This window comes from Rhinopithecus roxellana, chromosome 10 (assembly GCF_007565055.1).
Source record: "Rhinopithecus roxellana isolate Shanxi Qingling chromosome 10, ASM756505v1, whole genome shotgun sequence".
In the NCBI taxonomy this organism is placed as follows: Eukaryota; Metazoa; Chordata; class Mammalia; order Primates; family Cercopithecidae; genus Rhinopithecus; species Rhinopithecus roxellana.
The window spans coordinates 93,506,612-93,529,140 of record NC_044558.1 but is presented as its reverse complement, the minus strand read 5'-3'; the positions used below and the strand labels follow the sequence as shown (position 1 = coordinate 93,529,140).

The 22,529-nt window shown below is 42.9% G+C and overlaps 1 protein-coding gene across 6 annotated transcripts in view; it reads right to left on the bottom strand.

The window, feature by feature from the left end:
- Positions 1 to 22,529, bottom strand: part of HECTD4 (HECT domain E3 ubiquitin protein ligase 4) — a 229,416-nt gene that overhangs the window by 131,575 nt on the left and 75,312 nt on the right. For all 6 annotated transcript variants that reach the window (XM_030938338.1, XM_030938339.1, XM_030938335.1 and 3 more), the window contains exons 6-7: positions 22,252 to 22,390; positions 19,575 to 19,745 (exon numbers count right to left, since the gene is read on the bottom strand). In XM_030938338.1, coding sequence (XP_030794198.1) covers positions 19,575 to 19,745; positions 22,252 to 22,390 — 310 coding nt within the window. The remainder of the gene's footprint in view (positions 1 to 19,574; positions 19,746 to 22,251; positions 22,391 to 22,529) is intronic.

Genomic DNA, 22,529 nt, shown 5'->3' with positions numbered 1-22,529 from the left:
CTAGTTTTTTGTATTTTTAGTAGAGACGGGGTTTCACCGTGTTAGCCAGGAGGGTCTCGATCTCCTAACCTCGTGATCCACCCGCCTCGGCCTCCCAAAGTGCTGGGATTACAGGCTTGAGCCACCGCGCCCGGCCTAGTTCTACTTTTCTAACTGCCCCTCACCCTCCTCACCGACATTTCTACTTGAACAGCCTCCTGTCACCTAAAATTCAACACATCCACCTCTTACTTCATTGTCTTACCCCAACTCTCCTACTAGATTAACTTTTAGCAAGCATAGCTCTATTTATGTCGTGCAATTCTAAATATACTCCTTCAAAAGCATCCAAGATAAAAATCAATCCCTTTAAGCTTGGCATTCAAAAGCATTACCCAATCTGGCCCTATGAGAAAATCAATAGATACCTTAAAAACAAACAAAACGCTATATTATTGTATTTGAGTACTTTGAAAATACTGCAAAGGAAAACTGATAAAGCACCTGTGTGATACAAGTAGGGCTGAAGTTTGCTACAAAATGGTAAATCTGCTGGAAATCCCTACTTCAGCAAAGACACTCTTCAGAGTAAGAAGCTGCTGATTTAGGAAGGAGAGGAAGAGCTGGGAGGATTGAGAAGCAGCCCAGGTTCCTTCCTGGCAACCACTCTGGTCCAAGTCAATATCATCTCAAGAGAGATGATTAGACCAGTCTCCCAACCTGTCTTCCCACTTCCACGGGCACCCCAATGGTTTACTCTCTGCATAACCAGTGATCATTTAAAAATGTAAATAAAGCCAGGCACAGTGGCTCACACTTGTAATCCCAGCACTTTGGGAGGCCAAGAAGGGAAGATCACTTAAGCCCAGGAGTTCGAGACCAGCCTGGGCAACACAGTTTGAGACCAGCCCATCTCAAACACACACACACACATACACACACACAAAAAATTATCCAAAGGCAGTGGCACATGCCTGTAGTCCCTGCTGCAAGGGAGGCTGAGGCAGGAGGATCGCCTGAGCCCAGGAAGTCGAGGCTGCAGTGAACCATGATTGCACCACTGCACTCCAGCCTGGGCAACAGAGGGAGATCCTATCCCACCCCACCCCGCCAAAAAAAAAAAAAGTAAAACCATGTCTTCCCTCATTTAAAACCCTGCAGTGGTTTTCCAACACACTTATGATAAAATTCAAATTACTGACAGGGCTTCACAAGCGCCAATGTCTGCTGACCTCCTCAGCAACATCTGCCTCAACTCAACCCTTTCTCACCACATTTTTAGCCATACTCGCCTTCTGTCACACCTCCAAAATACCATGCTTCCTCCTAATGCTGGGCCTTGGTACTTGCTATTCCCTCTTCTTGTGCTACCCATCTGTTGCAGTTTGCCTGGAACTGCAGGTTTCAGCACCAAAAGTTCCATGTGCTGAGCAATCCCTCAGTCTCAAGCAAACTGGGATAGTTGGTCACCCTGTCAGGATGGATGGCTTCTTATCATTCAGGTCTCAGCTCAAATGTCTTTCTTTAGAAAGGCCTTATGTACCCTGCAAGCTAAAGGAGCTCCCCATCTCTACCCCGGGCACTCCCTCTCACATTATCCTGTTTAATTTTCTCCCCAGCATTTATCACTAGCTGAAATTATTTCGTTCTTGGTGTTTACTTCTGTACTGTCCCACTTCCCATACTCTAATATAAGCTCCATGAAAACAAAAGCTTATTTACTGGGCTACCCAGATACGGCAATATAGTATAGGCCCTCAATTAATACAGAATGAAGGAAGGGTAGCTTAGTAATCTGGATCATAACTGGAAGGAAATAATAAACCCTTAGGGAGAAGGGGGGAAAGACACCTAGTGTGTCCATTACTACACTGACAATATCTTTAGGAAGTTACATGAGGAGAGAAAAATAGCAGTAAAATTGTCACTAAATCTAACCACTTTAAAAACTGCAGTTTATACAGAGTACAAACTGTATAAATGCAGAGAGCAAAAGACCACTCAGAACAAAACAGATGTGAGGATATTTTTTCAAAAGAGGCTTGAAAAGGTAAAAAAGAGTTATAGGCCAGGTGCAGTGGCTCACACTTGTAATCCCAGTAGGTAGAGAGGCAGAAGCAGGAGAACAGCTTGAGCCCAGGAGTTAGAGACCACAGTGAGACCCCATTCTCTAAAAAAAGAGAAAAAGAGTTATAGAAGATTCTCAAGCAGGAATGCATCCAGAGTAGAAGTAGCCAAATCAGGCAGAAAGATTCCGTGCCTCAGCTATTTTGTAGTCTTAAAGGCCAGAATTCTGTGTCTAGAGTTTCAGAAGGCCTGTTGCTCCATGTGGGTAGACTGTCACATTGGTGGCCCCTAATGAATGATGCACCCTTGTATTCATGCCCTTGTATAGTCCCCGTCCCACACTGAATCTGGACTTGGTCATATGCCTTTTTTTTCCCCCCACATTAGAAAGCAAGTTGCTGGCCAGGCACGATGGCTCATGCCTATAATCCGAGCACTTTGGGAGGTCAAAGCAGGTGGAGCACTTGAGGCCAGGAGTTTGAGAACAGCCTGGCCAATATGGTGAAACCCCATCTCTACTAAAAATACAAAATTAGCTAGGTGTGGTGGTTTGCACCTGCAATTCTAGTTACCAAGGCAGGAGAACCACTTGAACCCAGGAGGCAAATGCTGCAGTGAGCTGAGATCACACCACTGCACTCCAGCCTGGGTGACAGAGCAAGACTCTGTCTCAAAAAAAAAAAACAAAAAAAAAGATGCAGCGGGGGCGATGGCTCATGCCTGTAATCCCAGCACTTTGGGAAGTTGAGGCAGGTGGATTGCTTGAGCCTAAGAGTTCAAGATCAGCCTGGGCAACGTGGCAAAACTCAGTCTACACAAAAAATACAAAAATTAGCTGGGCATGGTGGCATGAGCCTGTAGTCCCAGCTACTCAGGGGGCTGAGGTGGGAGGAATGCTTGAGCCCAGAGCAGGGAATTTGTAGTGACTGAGACAAGATAGTAGCACCACTACACTCCAGCCTGGGCCACAGAGAGACACAATGTATCAAAAAAAGAAAGCATGATACAAGCAGAGGCTTGATACCCACTTGTCCTCTTGAAAAGCTCCTTCCTGAAAACCAGCCTCCATGATGTCAAGAGCTTCAGCATAGATTACTGAATATTGGGTGCCAAGTGGAGAGAGGCCCTAGAGGATGAGAGGCCATCTTCAATGGCACAGCCCAAGCTAAGCTCCCAGTTGAATGAGCCTGCAGATGTGACTTCAGCTTCACCACGCAGAGCAGAAGAACCACCCAGCTGAGCCCCATCAACCTATAAATCACTGTTGCTTGAAGTTACTTAGCTTAGGGATTGTTCACTGAGTACAAGTAGATAACTGAAATACCATAAAAGTTAGAGAAATTCTGTGATCCAAATGTTAGAGGTCATTTTATATTAATAATAGTTTGTTAGTTAAGCAGGATAATCGTGACATTCCATTTTGTTACATCATATTCCTAAATATATGTCTTCTCTTCTCTTCTTTTTCTTTTCTTCTTGAGACAGGATCTTGGCGTGTCACCCAAGCTGGAGTGCAGTGGCATGATCATGGCTCACTGCAGCCTTGATCTCCAGGGCTCAAGTTATCCTCCCACCTCAAGCTACTTAGTAGCTGAGACTACAGGTGTGAACCTCCACACCTGGCTAATTAAAAAAAATTTTTTTGTAGAAACGGGGTCTCACTATGTTGCCCAGGCTGGCGTAAATATATTTCTATAGTCTGCCTTTTATAACAATTAGTTATCTAATTCCATGCTTAGTTAACAAGATATCATTTTGAGAGGTAAGCATGGCTAGTTAGATTCTGCTCTCTGATCTTAGTCATTTCAATCCATTAGTTTTCCCTGAGTCTTAGGTACCAAGAGATCTATTTGGTGTAATAGATTAAACTCAGCTGATTGTTTTATGAAAAAGTGACATTATGGAGGAATACAGATGGTGTTCCAAGAATTTTTTTAATGTTTAGGTTTTTTTTTTCTAATGATAAAACTAATTTATGGTTACTCTTGGAAATCTTGGTGGGGGAAAGAAAGAAAACTATAAATAAGAAAAGCTACTATTATTCTTTGATTTTGCTTTGTTTTTGTTTTTTGAGACAGTCTCACTCTGTCGGCCAGGCTGGAGTGCAGTGGCACGATCTCAGCTCACTGCAACCTCCGTCTCCTGGGCTCAAGCAGTTCTCCTGCCTCAGCCTCCTGAGTAGGTGGGAATACAGGCATGTGCCAACATGTCTGGTTAATTTTTGTATTTTTAGTAGAGACAGGGTTTCACCATGTTGGCCAGGCTGGTCTTGAACTCCTGACCTCAGGTAATCCTCCCGCCTAGGCATTCCAAAGTGCTGGGATTATAGGCATGAGCCACCACACCCGGCCTATTCTTTCTTTTTAAGGGGATAATCAGTTAATGTTTTAAGTTCTAGCATTTAAAGAAATCAGGCCGGGCACAGTGGCTCACGCTCTTAATCCCAACACTTTGAGAGGCTGAGGCTGGTGGATTGCTTGAGCTCAGGAGTTTGAGACCAACCTGGGCAACATGGTGAAACCCCATCTCTACAAAATATACCAAAATTAGCCCAGCAAGGTGGTGTGTGCCTGTGGTCCCAGCTACCTGGGAGGCTAAGTGAGAGGAACACTTGAGCCCAGGAGGCTGAGGCTACAGTAAGCCATCATCACACCACTGAACTCCAGCCTGAGTGACAGAGTGAGAGCTAGTCTCAAAAAAAACATCAATCAATCATAGGCTCTAGAAAATAATTTTTTTAATTAGCTGGGCATGGTGGTGGGTGCGGTGGTCCCAGCTGTGAGGGAGGCGGAGGTAAGAAGATTGCTTGAGCCTGCAAGGTTCTAGGCTGCAGTGAACTGTGATCACACCATTCCACTCCAGCCTGGGCAAAAGAGCAACACTCTGTCTCAAATAATAATAATAATAATAAAATATAATAAAGAAATCAGGCCGGACACGGTGGCTCACACCTGTAATCATAACATTTTGGGAGGCTGAGGAGGACAGATCACATGAAGTCGGGAGTTTGAGACTAGCCTGACCAACATGGTGAAACCCTGTCTCTACTAAAAATACAAAAATTAGCTGGGCATGGTGGCGCATGCCTGTAGTCCCAGCTACTCAGGAGGCTGAGGCAGGGGAATCACTTGAACCCGGGAGGTGGAGGTTGTGGTGAGCCAAGATCTCACCATTGTACTCCAGCCTGAGCAACAGGAGCGAAATTCTGTCTCAAAAAAAAAAAAAAGAAATCACAGATAGTTTTGGATGCTGCATGATACCACTGGGATCAATAAAAGGATTTGTCACCAATTTTTAAAAGAATATATCCTGAATCTGTTCACTTTTTACCACCTCCATCATTACTTCACCTTCAGTCCAACACATTATTATCTTTCACCTGGTCTGTGGCAATAGCTTCCTACTAATCCCATTCTTGCCCCCTTCTCGCAAGGTGCATTCTTTTAAAAAATGTTTCATTACAAAATTTTTCTTAATACTAAAATATACACAAAAAGAACTAGTAATATCTGCTTAGATATTATCTAAGTGTAATTAGATATTATCTAACAAGTAATATCCACTCTAGATACAACAGTTATCAAGATTTTGACATATTTGCTTCATCTCTCCCAGGCCTTGTCATTTCACCCCCACATATTTCAGTGCATATCACTATAAAATATAGATATTTTCTTTAATAACTACAATGCAATCACACTTATTATTAGCAATAATTCTTGACATCATCTAATATTGAGTCCATAATTCAATTTCCCCAATTTTCTCAAAAATACTTTTTACAGGCCAGGTGCAGTGGCTCAAGTCTGTAATCCTAGCACTTTGGGAGGCTGAGGTGGGAGGGTCACTTGAGCCCAGGAGTTCAAGGACAACCTAGGCAACAGAGTGAGACCCTATCTTTAAAAAAAAGAAAAAAGAGCCGGGCATGGTGGCTCACGCCTGCAGCACTTTGGGAGGGTGAGGTGGGCAGATCACGAGGTCAGGAAATAGAGACCATCCTGGCTAACACGGTGAAACCCCGTCTATACTAAAAAAATACAAAAAACTAGCCGGGCGAGGTGGCGGGCGCCTGTAGTCCCAGCTACTCGGGAGGCTGAGGCAGGAGAATGGCGTAAACCCGGGAGGCGGAGTTTGCAGTGAGCTGAGATCTGGCCACTGCACTCCAGCCTGGGTGACAGAGCGAGACTCCTTCTCAAAAAAAAAAAAAAAAAAAAAATCCCAATACCTTGCAAGGCCCTATAAGATATGGCCCTGGCTACCTCTCCAACTTCATCTGCCTTTACTCACTCTCGTCACTCCACTTAAGACACACAAACTTCTTGTTCTTCCTCAACATGCCAACCTCATGCCTATCTCAGGGTCCTCTGCACATGCCATTTCCTGTCTGTAATGCTCTTCTGCCAGATCTTTACATGGCTCATTCCTTTATTTTATTCAGGTGTCAATGCAAATACCACCTCCTTAGAGAGGCTCCCCTGATCATTACCTAGAATAGTCCCATACCAAACACACACTAAATCATTTTTTTATTGGTTTACTTCATCTTCCTTTTTAATAGTTACCACTGCTTGAAACTGTGCTTCTGTCTCCTCCACTAGAATGTAAGCTCCATGAGGACAGATATCTCACTGTCTTTTCTATACTGTATCCCAGCTCCTAGGATACTACCTAGCATGTAGAAGGCCCTTTGTAATGTAGGAGATGAATGAATATGTGAAGACATAGCTACTTAAACTTGAGGCTACTGCATGAAGTGCCCAGAACTCACATCAGTAAGGCTGGATGAGAAGCTTCCATTTGTATACAGTGGATTAGGATCACTAGCATGCCACAAAATAAAAATGCCAGGAAAAAATCTTTTGGCCGGGCGCGGGGGCTCACACCTGTAATCCCAGCACTTTGGGAGACCGAGGCGGGCAGATCACAAGGTCAGGAGTTTGAGACCAGTCTGGCCAACATAGTGAAACCCCGTCTCTACTAAAAATATAAAAAATTAGCCAGGGGTGGTGGCGGGCACCTGTAATCCCAGCTACTAGGGAGGCTGAGGCAGGAGAATTGTTTGAACCCAGGAGGCAGAGGTTGCAGTGAGCCGAGATCGCACCATTGCACTCCAGCCTGGCCAACAATGCAAAACTCCGTGTAAAAAATAAAAAAATTAAAAAAATCTTTCATGAGGGATGTTATTGAGGGGATTCAAATATCCAATGAGGGCCAGGCGCAGTGACTCACGCCTATAATCCCAGCACTTTGGGAGGCTGGGGCAGGTGGATCACTTGAGGTCAGGAGTTCGAGACCAGCCTGACAAACATGGTGAAACCCTGTCTCTATTAAAAATACAAAAATTAGCTGGGCTTGGTGGTGGCACCTGTAATCCCAGCTACTCAGGAGGCTGAGGCAGGAGAATCACTTGAACCAGGGAGGCAGAGGTTGTGGTGAGCCGAGATCACACCATTGCACTCCAGCCTGGGCAACAGAGCAAGACTCCGTCTCAAAAAAAAAAAAAATTAGCTGGGCGTGGTGGTGGTGGCTTGCGCCTGTAATCTCAGCTACTCGGGAGGCTGAGGCAGGAGGATTTATTGAACCTGGGAGACAGAGGTTGCAGTGGGCTGAGATCGTGCCACTGTACTCCAGCCTGGGCGACAGAACAAGATTCTATCTCAAAATCAATCAATCAATCCATCTTGCTTTAAAGTAGAATTTTACTTCAATAATAGAGCAAGGTACAGAAGAATGTGTATAATAAATCACTATTTGTGTACAAAACAGAAAAGGAAAAACAAAATATACACAAGCATTTGTTTGTATGTGCTCAGTCTGTGGAAGGATATAGAAGAAAATGCCACCCTCACTTGCCTCTGAGGAGGGAAACTGGGCTAGGAAGTAGAGTAGGTGACAGACTTTTGTACCTTCTGAGTTGTATAACTACGTGAATATCATGTTAAAAATATTTTTAATTAAAACAACATAGCTATTACTAAGCTTGAAGAGAAAGTTATCAGTACTTAGTTTTCTTTCTTTTTTTTTTTTGTGGTGGTGGGGAGACAGGGTCTCACTCTGTCACCCAGGCTGGAGTGCAGTGGTGCAATCATAGCTCACTACAGTCTTGACCTTCTGGGCTCAAGCAATCCCCCTGCCTCAGCTCCCTAAGTAGCTGGGACTATAGTCGTGCACCACCACACCTGGCTAATTTTCTTTTTATTTTTTGGAGAGATGAGGTCTCACTTTGTTGCTCAGACTGGTCTTCTTTTTTCTTTTCTTACAGGCCACGCTAATCTTTTCTGTATCTTTCCAATTTTGATGTCTGTGCTGCTGAAGTGAGCACTTATCAGTACTCCTAAGTATCGGAGTGAAATCATAATTCCCAGCAAATCTAATTCCTTCCAGTAATTATTATTAGCCACATCTATGTGACAAGTATCTATATTATTTAGAAACCAAGATTAATCATAACTCAGTAGACAATTTCAGGGCTAGAACTCTATGAAACATTTCATCTAAAGCATTATTTCATAAAGTTTTTTGCCTGGTTTGGCCCAGCAAATCACAGGAGGTCTATGGCTAAGCCCTATCATTTGTGAATTTAGAAACAGGTGACTTTTTAAAATCTATTCAATAACTTAAATTTTAAAAAATGAGATTAAAATATTTCAATGTTCCCACAGTCCATTCCATCATCCCCTTCCAATTTCTCTCCTGTTTTCACATCAAACCCCTGGAGAGAAAGATCTATTGTTCTCCATCTTATCCTCCCTACCTTACCCTCAACCAATTCCATCTGGTTGCCACTCCTATTATTCCCCAAAACAGCTCTTGTTAGCACTGCAACAGCCTCCATATTATAATTCAAAAGGCCTCTTTCAGTCTGACTTTGACTTCTCCAGCAGAATTCAATGCTGTTAAACAAGTTCTCCTTTTTATAAAAAATTCCTTTTTTAAAAGTTAATTTTTCTAAATAGCCCATTGTTAAACTTTAAAAACATATGAAAAGATCAATGGTGGAAAGTAAGTCTTGCCCCAACCAGTTCCCTTCCCCAGGGAAACCAATGCCTCCAGTCTCTTGTGATGTTTCATCTATTCATTCATTTAGCAAATATTTAATAAGCATCTACTGTGTGCTGGGTACTATTCTAGCACCGGAGGGCACGGTGGCTCATATCTACAGCCACAGCACTTTGGGAAGCCAAGGCAGGCCGGACTACTTGAGTCCAGGAGTTCAAGGCTAGCTGGGGCAACAGCGAAATCCCGTCTCAAAAAAAAAAAGAGAGAGAGAGAGAGAGAGAGAGAAACAAAAATCCCTTCCGTGCTGGAGCTGACATTACTAAGCAGGGGAGACAGTCAATAAACAAGCAAATAAATGAGTAGTAAGAAGAAAACTAAAGCAGGGCAAAGAGGATAGGGAGGATTTTATTTTATACAAAATATTTCATATAGAATGGTCTTTTGTTTTACATGAAATATTTCGTACAGAAAGGTCTTTCTGGTAAGGTGATTTTTTTTTTTTTTTTTTTTTTTTGAGAGATAGGGTCTTGCTCTGTTACCCAGGCTGGAATGCAGTGGTGTAATCCTAGCTCACTACAGCCTTGGACTCCTGGACTGAAGTGACTGAAGTGATCCTTCTACCTCAGCAACTGGCTAATGGTAATTTTTTTTTTTTTTTTTAAATAGAGACAGGGCCTCACTTTGTTGCCCAGGCTGGTCTTGAACTCCTGGCTTCAAGTGATCTTCCTGTTTTAGCCTCCCAAAATGCTGAGATTATAGGCATGAGCCACTGTACCCGGCCCTCTTTTTCTTTTTTTTTGAGACAGGGTCTGTCTCACTCCACTGCCCAGGCTGTGTGCAGTGGTGTGATTGTACTTCTCTGCAGCCTTAAACTACTGGGCTCAAGCAATCCTCCCACCTTATCTCTCCAAATAGCTGGGACTACGGATGTGCACCATTAGATTAAAAAAAAAAAAAAAATATATATATATATATATATATATATATATATATATATATAAATATTTGTAGTGATGTGGTCTCACTTTGTTGCCTAAGCTGGTCTCAAATCCTTGGTCTCAAGCTATCCTCCCACCTTGGCCTCCCAAAGTGCTGGGATTACAGGTGTGAGCCACTGTGCCTGGCCTGGCCTGATAAGGTGATATTTGAGCAGAGACATTTAAAAAGTGAGAGAAACAGCCATGTGGTTATCTATAGTCCAATATTCCAGCACAAGGGGACAGAGGGGGAACATACTTGGTGCGTGTGAGTAACATGGAGGAAGCATGGCTAAGTGGCATGAACAAGAAGGTATGGTAGGTGCAGAGGGTGTAGGTGCAGCAGGTGGTAGGTGCAGAGGGTGTAGGTGCAGTAGATGTAGGTGCAGAGGGTGTAGGTACAGTGGATGTAGGTGCAGTGGGTATAGGTACAGCAAGTGGTAAGTGCAGAGGGTGTAGGTGCAGTGGATGTAGGTGCAGAGGGTGTAGGTGCAGTGGATGTAGGTGCAGATGGTGTAGGTGCAGAGGGTGCAGGTGCAGAGGGTGTGGGTACAGTGGATGTAGGTGCAGATGGTATAGGTGCAGACGGTATAGGTGCAGAGGGTGTAGGTGCAATGGATGTAGGTGCAGAAGGTGTAGGTGCAGAGGGTGTAGGTGCAGTGGATGTAGGTGCAGATGGTGTAGGTGCAGTGGATATAGGTGCAAAAGGTGTAGATGCAGTGGATGTAGGTGCAGATGGCGTAGGTGCAGAGGATATGGGTGCAGTAGATGTAGGTGCAGATGGTGTAGATTCAGATGGTGTAGGTGCAGAGGGTGTAGGTGCAGCAAGTGGTAACTGCAGAGGGTGTAGGTGCAGTGGATATAGGTGCAGATGGTGTAGGTGCAGAGGGTATGGGTGCAGTGCATGTAGGTGCAGATGGTGTAGATGCAGACGGTGTAGGTGCAGAGGGTGTAGGTGCAGCAAGTGGTAACTGCAGAGGGTGTAGGTGTAGTGGATATAGGTGCAGAGGGTATAGGTGCAGTGGATGTAGGTGCAGATGGTGTAGGTGCAGAGGGTATGGGTGCAGTGGATGTAGGTGCAGATGGTGTAGATGCAGATGGTGTAGGTGCAGAGGGTGTAGGTGCAGCAAGTGGTAACTACAGAGGGTGTAGGTGCAGTGGATGTAGGTGCAGAGGGTATAGGTGCAGTGGATGTAGGTGCAGATGGTGTAGGTGCAGAGGGTGTAGGTGCAGTGGATATAGGTGCAGATGGTATAGGTGCAGAGGGTGTAGGTGCAGTGGATGTAGGTGCAGAAAGTATAGGTGCAGTGGATGTAGATGCAGATGGTGTAGGTGCAGAGGGTGTAGGTGCAGTGAATATAGGTGCAGATGGTGTAGGTGCAGAGGGTGTAGGTGCAGTGGATGTAGGTGCAGATGGTATAGGTGCAGAGGGTGTAGGTGCAGTGGATGTAGGTGCAGAAAGTATAGGTGCAGTGGATGTAGATGCAGATGGTGTAGGTGCAGAGGGTGTAGGTGCAGTGAATATAGGTGCAGATGGTGTAGGTGCAGAGGGTGTAGGTGCAGTGGATGTAGGTGCAGAAGGTGTAGGTACAGTGGATGTAGGTGCAGATGGTGTAGGTGCAGAGGGTATAGGTGCAGTGGATATAGGTGCAGAGGGTGTAGGTGTATGGATGTAGGTGCAAAGGGTACAGGTGCTATAGATGTAGGTGCAGAGGGTGTAAGTGCAGAAGGTGTAGGTGCAGTCAATGTAGATGCAGAGGGTGTAGGTGCAGTGGATGTAGGTGCAGAGGGTATAAGTGCAGCAAGTGGGAAGTGCAGAAGGTGTAGGTGCAGTGGATGTAGGTGCAGAGGGTATAAGTGCAGCAGGTGTAGGTGCAGTGCATGTAGGTGCAGAGGGTGTAGGTGCAACAGGTGGTAGGTGCAGTGGATGGCAGTACAGAGGGTGTAGGTGCAGTGGGGGCCCAATCATTCAGCACCTCTATAGAAGTAATGGAATGGGATACATTTTGAAGATAGAGCAGACAGTATTTGCTGACTAGATATGGAATTTGGCAGGGGTAGGGGAAGAAGGCAGAGTCCAGAGTGACACCAAAGGTCTCTGGTGAGCACTGGAAAGACACATGCCATTATCTGAAATGGGAAAGATTTTGGAAGGAGCAAATCTGAACTAACCTCAGGAGTTTAACTGGGGGCATATTTAGCTTGAGGTGACCATAAGATTTCCAACTGGAGAAGTCTAATATTCTGTGCACATGCAAGCAAACAGCCACATCAATATGCACCTAGAGTTTTGGTAGCAGGTTTTGGCTGAGAAGAAAATTTGAGCATCATCAACATATACAGGTGTTTGAGGCCACAAAACAAGAGGAGATCAACTAAGAAGTTAAGACAGTTGACAGAAGCAGACAGAGCAGAGAGAAGAGGTCCTACAGATAAGACTCAGAAGGAACAATCAGCAAGTAGAAGTATCATGGGGTGTCCATAGCCGAGTGAAAACAGTTTCAAGAATGGAGAAGTGATGAACCATGTCAAATAATAGTGGACCACTGAATTCAGCAATGTGGAAGCCACTGTTTGGTGGCATGATGAGGATGCATCAAGAGCGATGGGTTCAAGAGAAAATGGAAGGAGAGGAGGCAATGACAATGAAAATAAACGATTTCAAGAGTTTCACTATAATGGGGAGCCAAAAAAATAGAGTGCCTGGAGGTAGGCAGGAATCAGGAGAGTTGGCTTTGTTTTCTCAAGATGGGATATACTCTAACGTATCTGTATGCTGTGGTGGACAATCCACTGAGAGAGGAAAAGTTGTTAACACAGAAGAAAGACAATTGCAGAAACATTCTGTCCCCTAGCCACTTTTATTACACAGCAGGTAGTGAATACACACAGTGTTCTGAGCCTAGCTTTCTGTACTAAACAATATCTCATGGAAAGTAATCTACTTCACTCTAGGTAGATCTGCCTCGTATTTTTTTTAATTTTTAAAAAATTATATTAATTATTATTATTTTTTTTTCTTAAGAGATGAGGTCTCACTATGCTGCATGTTACCCAGGCTGGTCTCAAAATCCCAGACTCAAGCGATCCTCCCACTTCGAGCCTCCTAATGTGCTTGGATTGGCCAGGTGTGGTGAGTTATGCCTGTAATCCCAGCACTTTGAGAGGTTGAGCCGGGTGGATCACCTGGGATCAGGAGTTCAAGACCAGCCTGGACAACACAGTGAAACTCTGTCTCTACTAAAAATACAAAAATAGCCAGTGTGGTGGCAGGTGCCTGTAATCCCAGCTACTCCGGAGGCTGAGGCAGGAGAATCACTTGAACCTGGGAGGTGGAGGTTGCAATGAGCCGAGATAGTGCCACTGCACTCCAGCCTGTGTGACACAGCGAGACTCCATCTCAAAAAAAAAAAAAAAAAACAAAGTGCTGGGGTTACAGGCATGACAACCGTGCCTGGCTGCTGTATACTTTTAATGGCTACACAGTGTTCTATTCTGTGAAAGCACCATAGGCAGCAAGCCAGATATCTATGTTTAGCTTCCCAAGTTAACATTTTAGGAAAGTTGCTAAATTAGTGGCTGGGTGACACTTAAAAAGTTTTTTAATGATGAAAAACTTCAAACATATGCAAAAAAAAAGAATAGTACAATGAACCTCCATGTACCCATGATTCGGATTCAACTATTGCCACACCTGTTTAACCTATCCTCCTTTTTTTTTTTCTTTTGCTCAACTATTTTAAGGCGTATCCCAGACATCACGCAATTCCATTTCTGAATATTCTGAATACTTCACTAAGCATCTCTAAAAATACGGACATTTTCTTATATATTTCACCATCATACTTAAAAATTAGACTAAGTTCAGATGCAGGGACCTCACATCTGTAATCCCAACACTTTGGGAGACTGAGGCAGGAGCATCCAATGAGCCCAGAGTTCAATACCAGCCTGGACAACATGGAGAAACCTCCCACCACCATCTCTACAAAAAATGCCAAAATTAGCCAGGCATAGTGGCATATGCCTGTAGTCCCAGCTACTTGGGAGGCTGAGGTAGGAGGTTCACTTGAGCCCAGGTGTCTGAGGCTGCAGTGAGCTGAGCGAGATCTAGCCACTGCACTCCAGGCTGGGTGACAGAGAGACTCTGTCTCAAAAAACAAACAAACAAACAAACAAACAAAGTAAACTAAGACTAAGCCCCTTGGTTTCATCTAATATTCCTAATACTTTCATATTCAAATTATCTCCAAAAAGATTTTTTTAATTGGTTTGTTTTATTCAGACTCTGAAAATTATTCAGAAATTGTTCTTTTAATCTAGAGCAGGTTCCCTCCTCCCCAACTTTTTATTTCACGCCACAGGCAGAGATTGTTTTTTAATTGTTCTATTTCCTACAAGGCAGGTATCAGCTTTTGATTATATAACTATATGTCTAAATATATCTGTATGTTGTCTTCATAGCTGATTGACACGTTGCTTGAATATGTACTTCTAGGTTGAAAAATAATTTCTGGCAGGAGGCAGGGGATGCTGAACATTAAAAAGGAAGATCCAAGGCCAGGCACAGTGGCTCACGCCTGTAATTCTAGCACTTTGGGAGGCCAAGGGGGTGGATCACTTGAGGTCAGGAGTTTGAGACCAGGCTGGCCAACATGGTGAAACCCCATCTCTGCTAAAAATACAAAAATTAGCTGGGCATGATGGCCTGTAGTCCCAGCTACTAGGGAGGCTGAAGCTGGAGAATTGCTTCAGCCTGGGAGGCGGAGGTTGCAATGAGCCAAGATCATGCCACTGCACTCCAGCCTGAGTGACAGAAGAAGATTCCATCTCAAAAAAAGAAAGAAAGAAAGAAAGAAAGAAAGAAACAAACAAACAAAAACAATTTCCCTCAGAATTTTGAAAGTACTGCTCCATTTTTGCATCCAGGAATGCTACTGGATAGCCTGGTGCTTTTTGAATTGCTCAACATTTGTATATATATATATTTTAAATTTCTGGAAGCTTTAGAATCCTCTTTTATGCTTGGTAATCTGCAATTTCATGATGGTGTGGGCATTTTGCATCCACTGTGTCAGATACCTTTTAATCCAGATGCCAACATCCTTCGGTCTGAAATCTTTCCTGTATTGTTTCTTTTTTTTTTTTTTTTCTTTCTGAGACAGGTTCTCACTCTGTCACTCAGGCTGGAATGCAGTGGTGCAATCACAGCTCACTGCAGTCTTGACCTCCAGGGCTCAAGCAATCCTCCCGCCTCAGCCTCCTGAGTAGCTAAGACTATAGTAGTGTGCCATCATGCCTGCTTAATCTAAAAAAAAAATGTGTAGAGGTGGCATCCCACTATGTTGCTCAGGCTGGTCTTGAACTTCTTGGCCCTACTAGCATTATAGGCATGAACTACTGTACCCAGGCTGTAATTCTTCTTTTTTTTGAGATGGAGTCTCGCCCTGTTGCCCAGGCTGGAGTGCAATGGCACAATCTCAGCTCCGCCTTGGGGGAGCCTCCCAGGTTCAAACTATTCTCCTGCCTCAGTCTCCTAGTAGCTGGGCTTTACAGGTGTCCACCACCATGCCCAGCTAATTTTTGTATTTTTAGTAGGGTCAGGGTTTCACCATGTTGGCCAGGCTGGTCTCAAACTCCTGACCTCGTGATCTGCCCACCTCAGCCTCCCAAAGTGTTGGGATTACAGGTGTGAGCCACCGCACCCAGACCCCTGCCTGTATTATTTCTTGATCATGTCATCCTCTTTATTTTCTGTTCTTTTTGGAACTCCTATTAGCAAGACTTTAGATGGATGGCTCCACACATCTTTTATCTTTTCTTTCATATTTACTGTTCTTTATCTACTTGTCCTTTCTGAAATATTTCTTAACTCTTTTACTAATTTTCAAATTTGGATAATCATAGTTTTAATTTTCTCATTCCCTGCTAATTCCTTTTTGAGGCATCCTGTCCTGTTTTATAATATGAATACAATATCTTCACATATCTCACAGAGCAGATAGTGCTTATGTGAAGTTTTACTCTATTTCTTCAGCTAGCTGGTTTTTTTTTTTTAAGGAAAATTTGTATTATTTTAATTTTATGTACAGAAAACTCAACAGTATGCATTTAACCCAGTTTAGGGGCAAGTTCTTTAGCCTTTGCCTTTTCGAGCTTGGCGATGCAAGCCACAGACTTGGGACCCAAGATACTGCCTCCCCAGTGACAGCAGATCTCATTGTATCTGCCGTTGTCATTGGTCCTGATAGCTTCCACCAGCTTAGCCAAAGCACCTTTGTCTTCCAAGTTCACCTGTGTGAAGGCGACAGTGGTGTAGGTCTTCCTGTGGACTAGATGGTCCAGTCTTCCCTTCCCCTTGATAATGCAGTAAGGGACCCCCATTTTACAACACAGGGCAGGCAAGAAGACAACCAGCTCGAAGGAATCCACGTTGTGTGCAATCACCACCAGCTGAGCTTTCTTGTTCTCTACCAAGGTGGCAGGTGGTCTCTTAGTGGGGATATTCCCTTTGCCAGCAGCTCTCTTCTTAGCCCGGGCCAACAGCCTCTGCTTCTTCTCTTGCTTTGTCTCTGGTCTGTACTTGTGGGCCAGCTTAAGCAGCTGAGTAGCTGTTTGGCGGTTCAGGGTCTGGGTGAACTGGTTAATCGCAGGAGGCACTTTCAGCTGCTTATAGAAGATGGCTCTCTGCCGCTGCAACCTGACATAGCAGGCCATTTCACAAAGTAGGTGAGGTCTCTTTTGGGCTGAATGTCCTGTCCAACGCCAAAATTCTTAGGGCTTTTCTCAAACAGGGAATTCACCACTTTCTTGGCCTCCCGCTTCTTCACAACAGCAGGAGGAAGGGGCCAGAGCCACCTTCCTCCCCTTGGCCTTCTTTCCTTTCAGCATCTTGGGCAGCGGGAGGCCATTTAGCTGTTTTTTAACTTTTTCTCATTTTTAATCTTCATATTAGAAGCTTTCCTCACTTTTCTAGTAATCCTTGGTAGTTTGCTCTTTTTGTTTAAATTTAAAACTTTTTATTAGGGAAAATTTTCAACGTACACAAAAGAAGAAAGAATAGAATAATGAGTTTCCTATGTGCTGAACCCCTGACTTCAATCATTAGCACTATTTTTTTTAACCCATTTGCCTCCCCTCCACACACATACCTCTCCAAAGTTTGGAATTTTGTTTGTTTGGGTTTTTATTTTGTCTGCTCTTTTTTTTTTTTTTTTAACAGTTCAGCGCTAATCAGGAATTCTGTGGACTGGGTTGAAGCTTGCTTGCTGGAAGACATCACTTGTGGGTGATTCACCAGAGAGGCAAGTATTTTCCTTTAGATGACCCCAACATCAGTATGAGAGGTCTTTTTCAAACAGGGTCATTCAGTTTCTTCAGAAAATAACTAAGTCTTGGGCCCAGACAGCCAGCATCTGAATGCAAATGTGTGAACAGGAAGGGGGCCTGTCTACCACTTTGTCTCACAATGGCTCTGCACCACATCTGATCTCCCAGTTGCTAAGATGCTCTAAGGTTGGTAGGGTGAGTCATCTCTCTTCCTCTGGGTATTCCCCTAAATGTATACTTGGCTTTCTCCACAAAGAAGTATGAGAAAGGACACTACACTCTCCATCTTATCTTCTAAAGTAGGGGGATAAGAGATACTGCCTAGAGTTCATGAACAAGAAATAAAGGTTTAACTGCAAATTACAAAGATAACTAAAAGACAAACTAAAACAAAGGAAATCAATCTGCTAGGTGGAATCAGAAAAGAAAGAGGGAGGCCAGGTGTGGTGGCTCAGGTCTGTTATCCTAGCACTTTGGGAGGCTGAGGCATGCTGATCACTTGAGCTCAGGAGTTCGAAGCCAGCCCAAGCAACATGGTGAAACCCTGTCTCTACAAAAAAACACAAAAATTAGCTGGGTGTGGTCATGCACACCTAAGTCCCAGCTACTTGGGAGGCTGAGGTGGGAGGATGAGGTGTACCAGAGCACCGTCATCTCAGACAAACACTGCCACTTTAAGTTCCAGCTCCCTCTTTAAAACTTCTGGGCTCAAGAGATCCTTCCATCTCAGCCTCCCAAGCACTGGGATTACAGGCATGAGCCACTGTGCTCAGCCAAGACCTAAATGAAAATTCCTTAAACAGCTGGTAAGTCTGTTTAAAAACCAATTTAAAAAAAAAAAAAAAAAAAAAGCTTTTCTGACAATTACGAACACATGTTCAATCTCTAGCAGACCAATTCAAAGATTCTCTCTGGCAGGGATATTTTATAAGATAATGGTTAGAGGACACTGTGAGATTCAATAGGAAAAGAACATGCACAGTTAAAGGTTACAAGACTTCTGACTGACAGTCTGCTGTTGGGTTGGATGACTGGTTTCCCAGAACATGTTTTAATCCTGTTAAAATTTATTAGAAAATTGCTTTGGTGTTTTTTTTTTTTTTTAAAGGAATGCTAATTTCTTCCCAAAAGGAGACTGTAAATTATCTCATGAAAAAAGGTTTTGTCACAGACCTGGCTTGGGGCAATTTGTTCTTTTATAAGTCTCTACAAATACTTACCTAGACCAGCTCTGTCCAATAGAACATTCTTCATGATGGAAATGGTCTATATCTTTGCTGTTCAACGAAGAAGCCACTAGCCATATGGCTACTGAGCACTTGAACTGTGGCTAATACATCTAAGCCACTCCAGTTTTAATTTTATTAAATTTCAAGTGAAATTTAAATAGCAATGTATGGCTAGCAGCCACTGTGCAGGACGGTGTGGATCTAAAGTGCCGTGGCTCCCAGCTGCTCCTTACCCCAAGCCCTTCTCCTCTCTCTGCATTCCAGCCACTCTGGCCCACTTTTTCTTCCTAAAACATGCTGGCTCCTGCCACAGACACTTTGCACGTGTGGTCTCCTCTTCCTGAAATGTTCTTCCCTCACCTGCTCCCCAGCCTCTTCATCTGGTATACGACTACTTTTCCTTCACTAACTAGGATTATCTTGTGCATTTATTTGCTCACTTGTCTATGGTTAATCTTTATGTCTCTCCACCACCATCACCCCAACCCACCCAACTCTGGGGCCTGAATACACATCACATTTGGGCAAGAACCCTGCCCACCCTGTCCATCTCTGTCCTCCCACCACCTAGATAGAACACACTTGGCTCTCAGTGAGCATTTGGCTAATATCTAAAAGGTAAATGACGTGTCACAATGTTGTTATCTCTCTCAGAGACTTCCAATTTCTATCTGTAGACCCATTCTTGCTACTCTAATGTTGTCCCACATTTCCAACAGCCTGTAAGCATTTCTACTTAAATATCCTGCTGTCTACACATTAAATAATGTTATCTCCAGTCACCAGATTAACCTTCAGAAAGTTTGGCTCTACTTACGTCATATGACTCCAAACAAAGAAACCTTCAAAGGCATCTAAGAGAAAAATCAATTTTAAGGAAACACTGAACACACTATACATGCTGCAAGGTTCTTAGGCCCTTTGCACACCAATATAAAAAGAAAGCAAACAGAAATGTTTCTGCAAAGACACAAGCGAGAAAATTCAAACTTACCACAAGTTCAAAAATGTCCATGAAGACAGAATGTCCCTTTGGTGTTTTCTCATTCAGGCTGGCAGGAGACCAGATCCAATAGAAGTAAGTGCCATCTGAAGACAGGTGCACAGTGCTCATGGTGCTGCCAATGGGGAGGTGATTGGCTGGCATTGGCACCACCTGGCACACCTGTGCATGAAAGGGAGGAAATCTCCATTAGAGCCACATATAAATTCTGATTAATCCTATTAGCTTATCATTAATGCCATTATGTCCAAGATGAGAATTCACTAGGCTTTCTGGTCAAAATAAAATGGATATTTATCTCTAAGAATAATATACACAAATTACATGGCAAAAATATAAAGGTTCATACAATGGGCAATAGAATAAATATGAACAGCCATGCAGATGAAAAGGTTCTTGGGATTAATTCAAATTATTTTTTAATAGGAAAAAGTATTTACTAAACACTTTGAATCTGTTATGCATATGTGTTGTATCTAACACTTATTAAAAACAAAGTTTTAGAGAAGCAGCACTTTCTGAAATTTCTTTAGTAAATGAATTTAAGACAATTTTATTTAAAGGACAAGAACTGTGTCTTGTTCACCTCTATATCTCCAGTACCTAATGGAAAGCCTAACTCAAAGTTATTTAATGAATATGGGAAGAAGGAAAAAGAGACAGCAAAAGAAAGCCAAGAGGAAAAGCTGAGAAGAGGGAGAAGGAGAAACAAAGAAAAAAATATAAAGGCCCATGACAGATCCTAACTTAGCACAGAAGGACTAACTGAAATGCATCAAGTCCATCAGGAAGAAAAAACAAACACCAGTTCTGTATATTAAACATGAAGGCACATGTTTCTAATATTAAACATCCTTCTGTTTCAGCATAATGAATAAGCTTTGCATCATTTCACATGAAATGTGTAGCTACATACTAATTTTTACTGCCAAAGATAAGCAATTAAAATGATGGAACATTAGAACCACAAAAACCTGCTGGCTAGGTTTAAAAAAAAAAAAAAAATCCAGAAATAGAAGAGCTGAGAAACTCAAAATAAAAATAATTGGAGAAGGTCAGATGCCTTCAGAGAACAGAAGAACAGTGTTCAATTCCCCATTACTTTGGGAGGGGGCACTAGTTTGCCCAAGGCTATCTCTGACCCCTCAAGTGATTTCACATGAACTTTTTTCCAGACCTGTTTTGTCTAGCTCAAAAGTAAAAACTCATTTAGATGATGTAACCATACTTTGAACCTACAGTGCCAGGAAGACTAGAAAGTTGACAGCTACTAATTGGCCTGTGTTATCCCCAAAGTGCTCCATTCCAATGCACATATCTAGTTTGTGACCTACAGCCCTGCTTTCTTGGACAGTGTCAAAGTTTCTGCAACAACACTGAGGAACCCGGAATTACTTCAAATGTAAACCCTGTTCTGAGATTTAACATCTGTTTAACTTCCAGTCTTATAACTTCTATTTCAAATGAGTATGAGACATTCTCATCTGACTGTACTTGTGACAAGAAATTAGGTTAATTGGGCATTTATCTGTTAATTTGTTCATTTTATTCATCCAACAATTATTGAGCACCTATTATTGTGCTCTGGAGATGACAGTAGTGAACAAGACTCAGTCCCTGTTCTCTAGGACAGGCAGTTGAGTGACAAGAAGAAATGTAACATTACACTTAATTTCTAGATATGACTACTCTCTGAGCACTCACTCCACAGATGCCAACTCTAATCATTTAATCCAACTTTGTTTGAAAGGCAGAAAGTTGCAGTGTAAAGAGTTCAAACTCCTGGGCAGAGAACCAAAGGTTCAAGTTCTGGTGCTGCTACTATTGGCTGTACGGCCTTAGGCAAGTTACTTAACCTCTCTGAGCTGTATTCTTTCACTCAACAATAAACATTTACTGAATGCTTACTAGGTGCCTAGACTCAGTTGCCTTATCTGTAAGATAAACCTACATAGTAATGCCTCACAGGTAGGAAGAGGAAGTGTATGTAAATTGCCTAGGCCAGGGCCTAGCACATAGGAGATACTGAGGAATGGTAGTTACCATCATTGTTGTTATTATCAGTCAAATGTCAGGTAGTGTGTTATGTTCTAGGGATATACAGATGAGCAGGACGGCGTCCATATCTAAAGGTGTGCATGGTCAGTGAAGTTTGACAGAAAAGCAGGTAACTGCAGTGTAAGATAGCAAGTGCCATGGCAGAGTGCTTACGAGAGCACTAAAGCCAAGCTCTCAATCCCTAGCACACAATGATTTTACTCTACACTCATTTCAAAGCTCCCTTTCCCACAGAGAGGCTGTTTAGAACAAATTGAATAAGGAAATGATGCCTTCCCAAAATAGATCTGGTTCAAAAAAAAAAAAAGGAAAAAAAAAAAAAAACAGCTAGTGTTTATACCATCTTTGACTGTCTAGAATTTTTTCTTAATTATAAAAAAAAGTTTGTTGTAGGCTGTAGAAACTTAGAGAATACATTCACTCAGTTCATATGGGAAAAGTCTAAGACATTAAATAAAAAACAGAATGCCCAAACTATAACAATTAAAAGGATGCCACTCTGGGAGGAAAATATATCAAGTGTATTATTATTACTTCTGATGATGTCAGGAACTAACTTTATTGCCTCTAAAATATATACTTTTTAAAAATGCCTTAGTTTTCTGTTTACCTGGAGGGTGTTCTGGTCAATGACCTGGAAAAGGGAGTGAGGTTTATTATCGAAAGAGACAGGCCGGTGGAGAAGACTGCCACTGCCAAAAGCCACCCATCCTGGTTCCAACTCCTCATTCCGGCAGTACACAAAACCTCTGTGGAAGGAAACGGAGCACAGGCTGAATCACCCGGCTATGTCGGAACCTCACACAAGCTACAACAGACACAAACAACATTTTTGACCTAATTTTAAAAAATGATTAAGTATGTAGAACATCTGAAGGAAAGTGAATG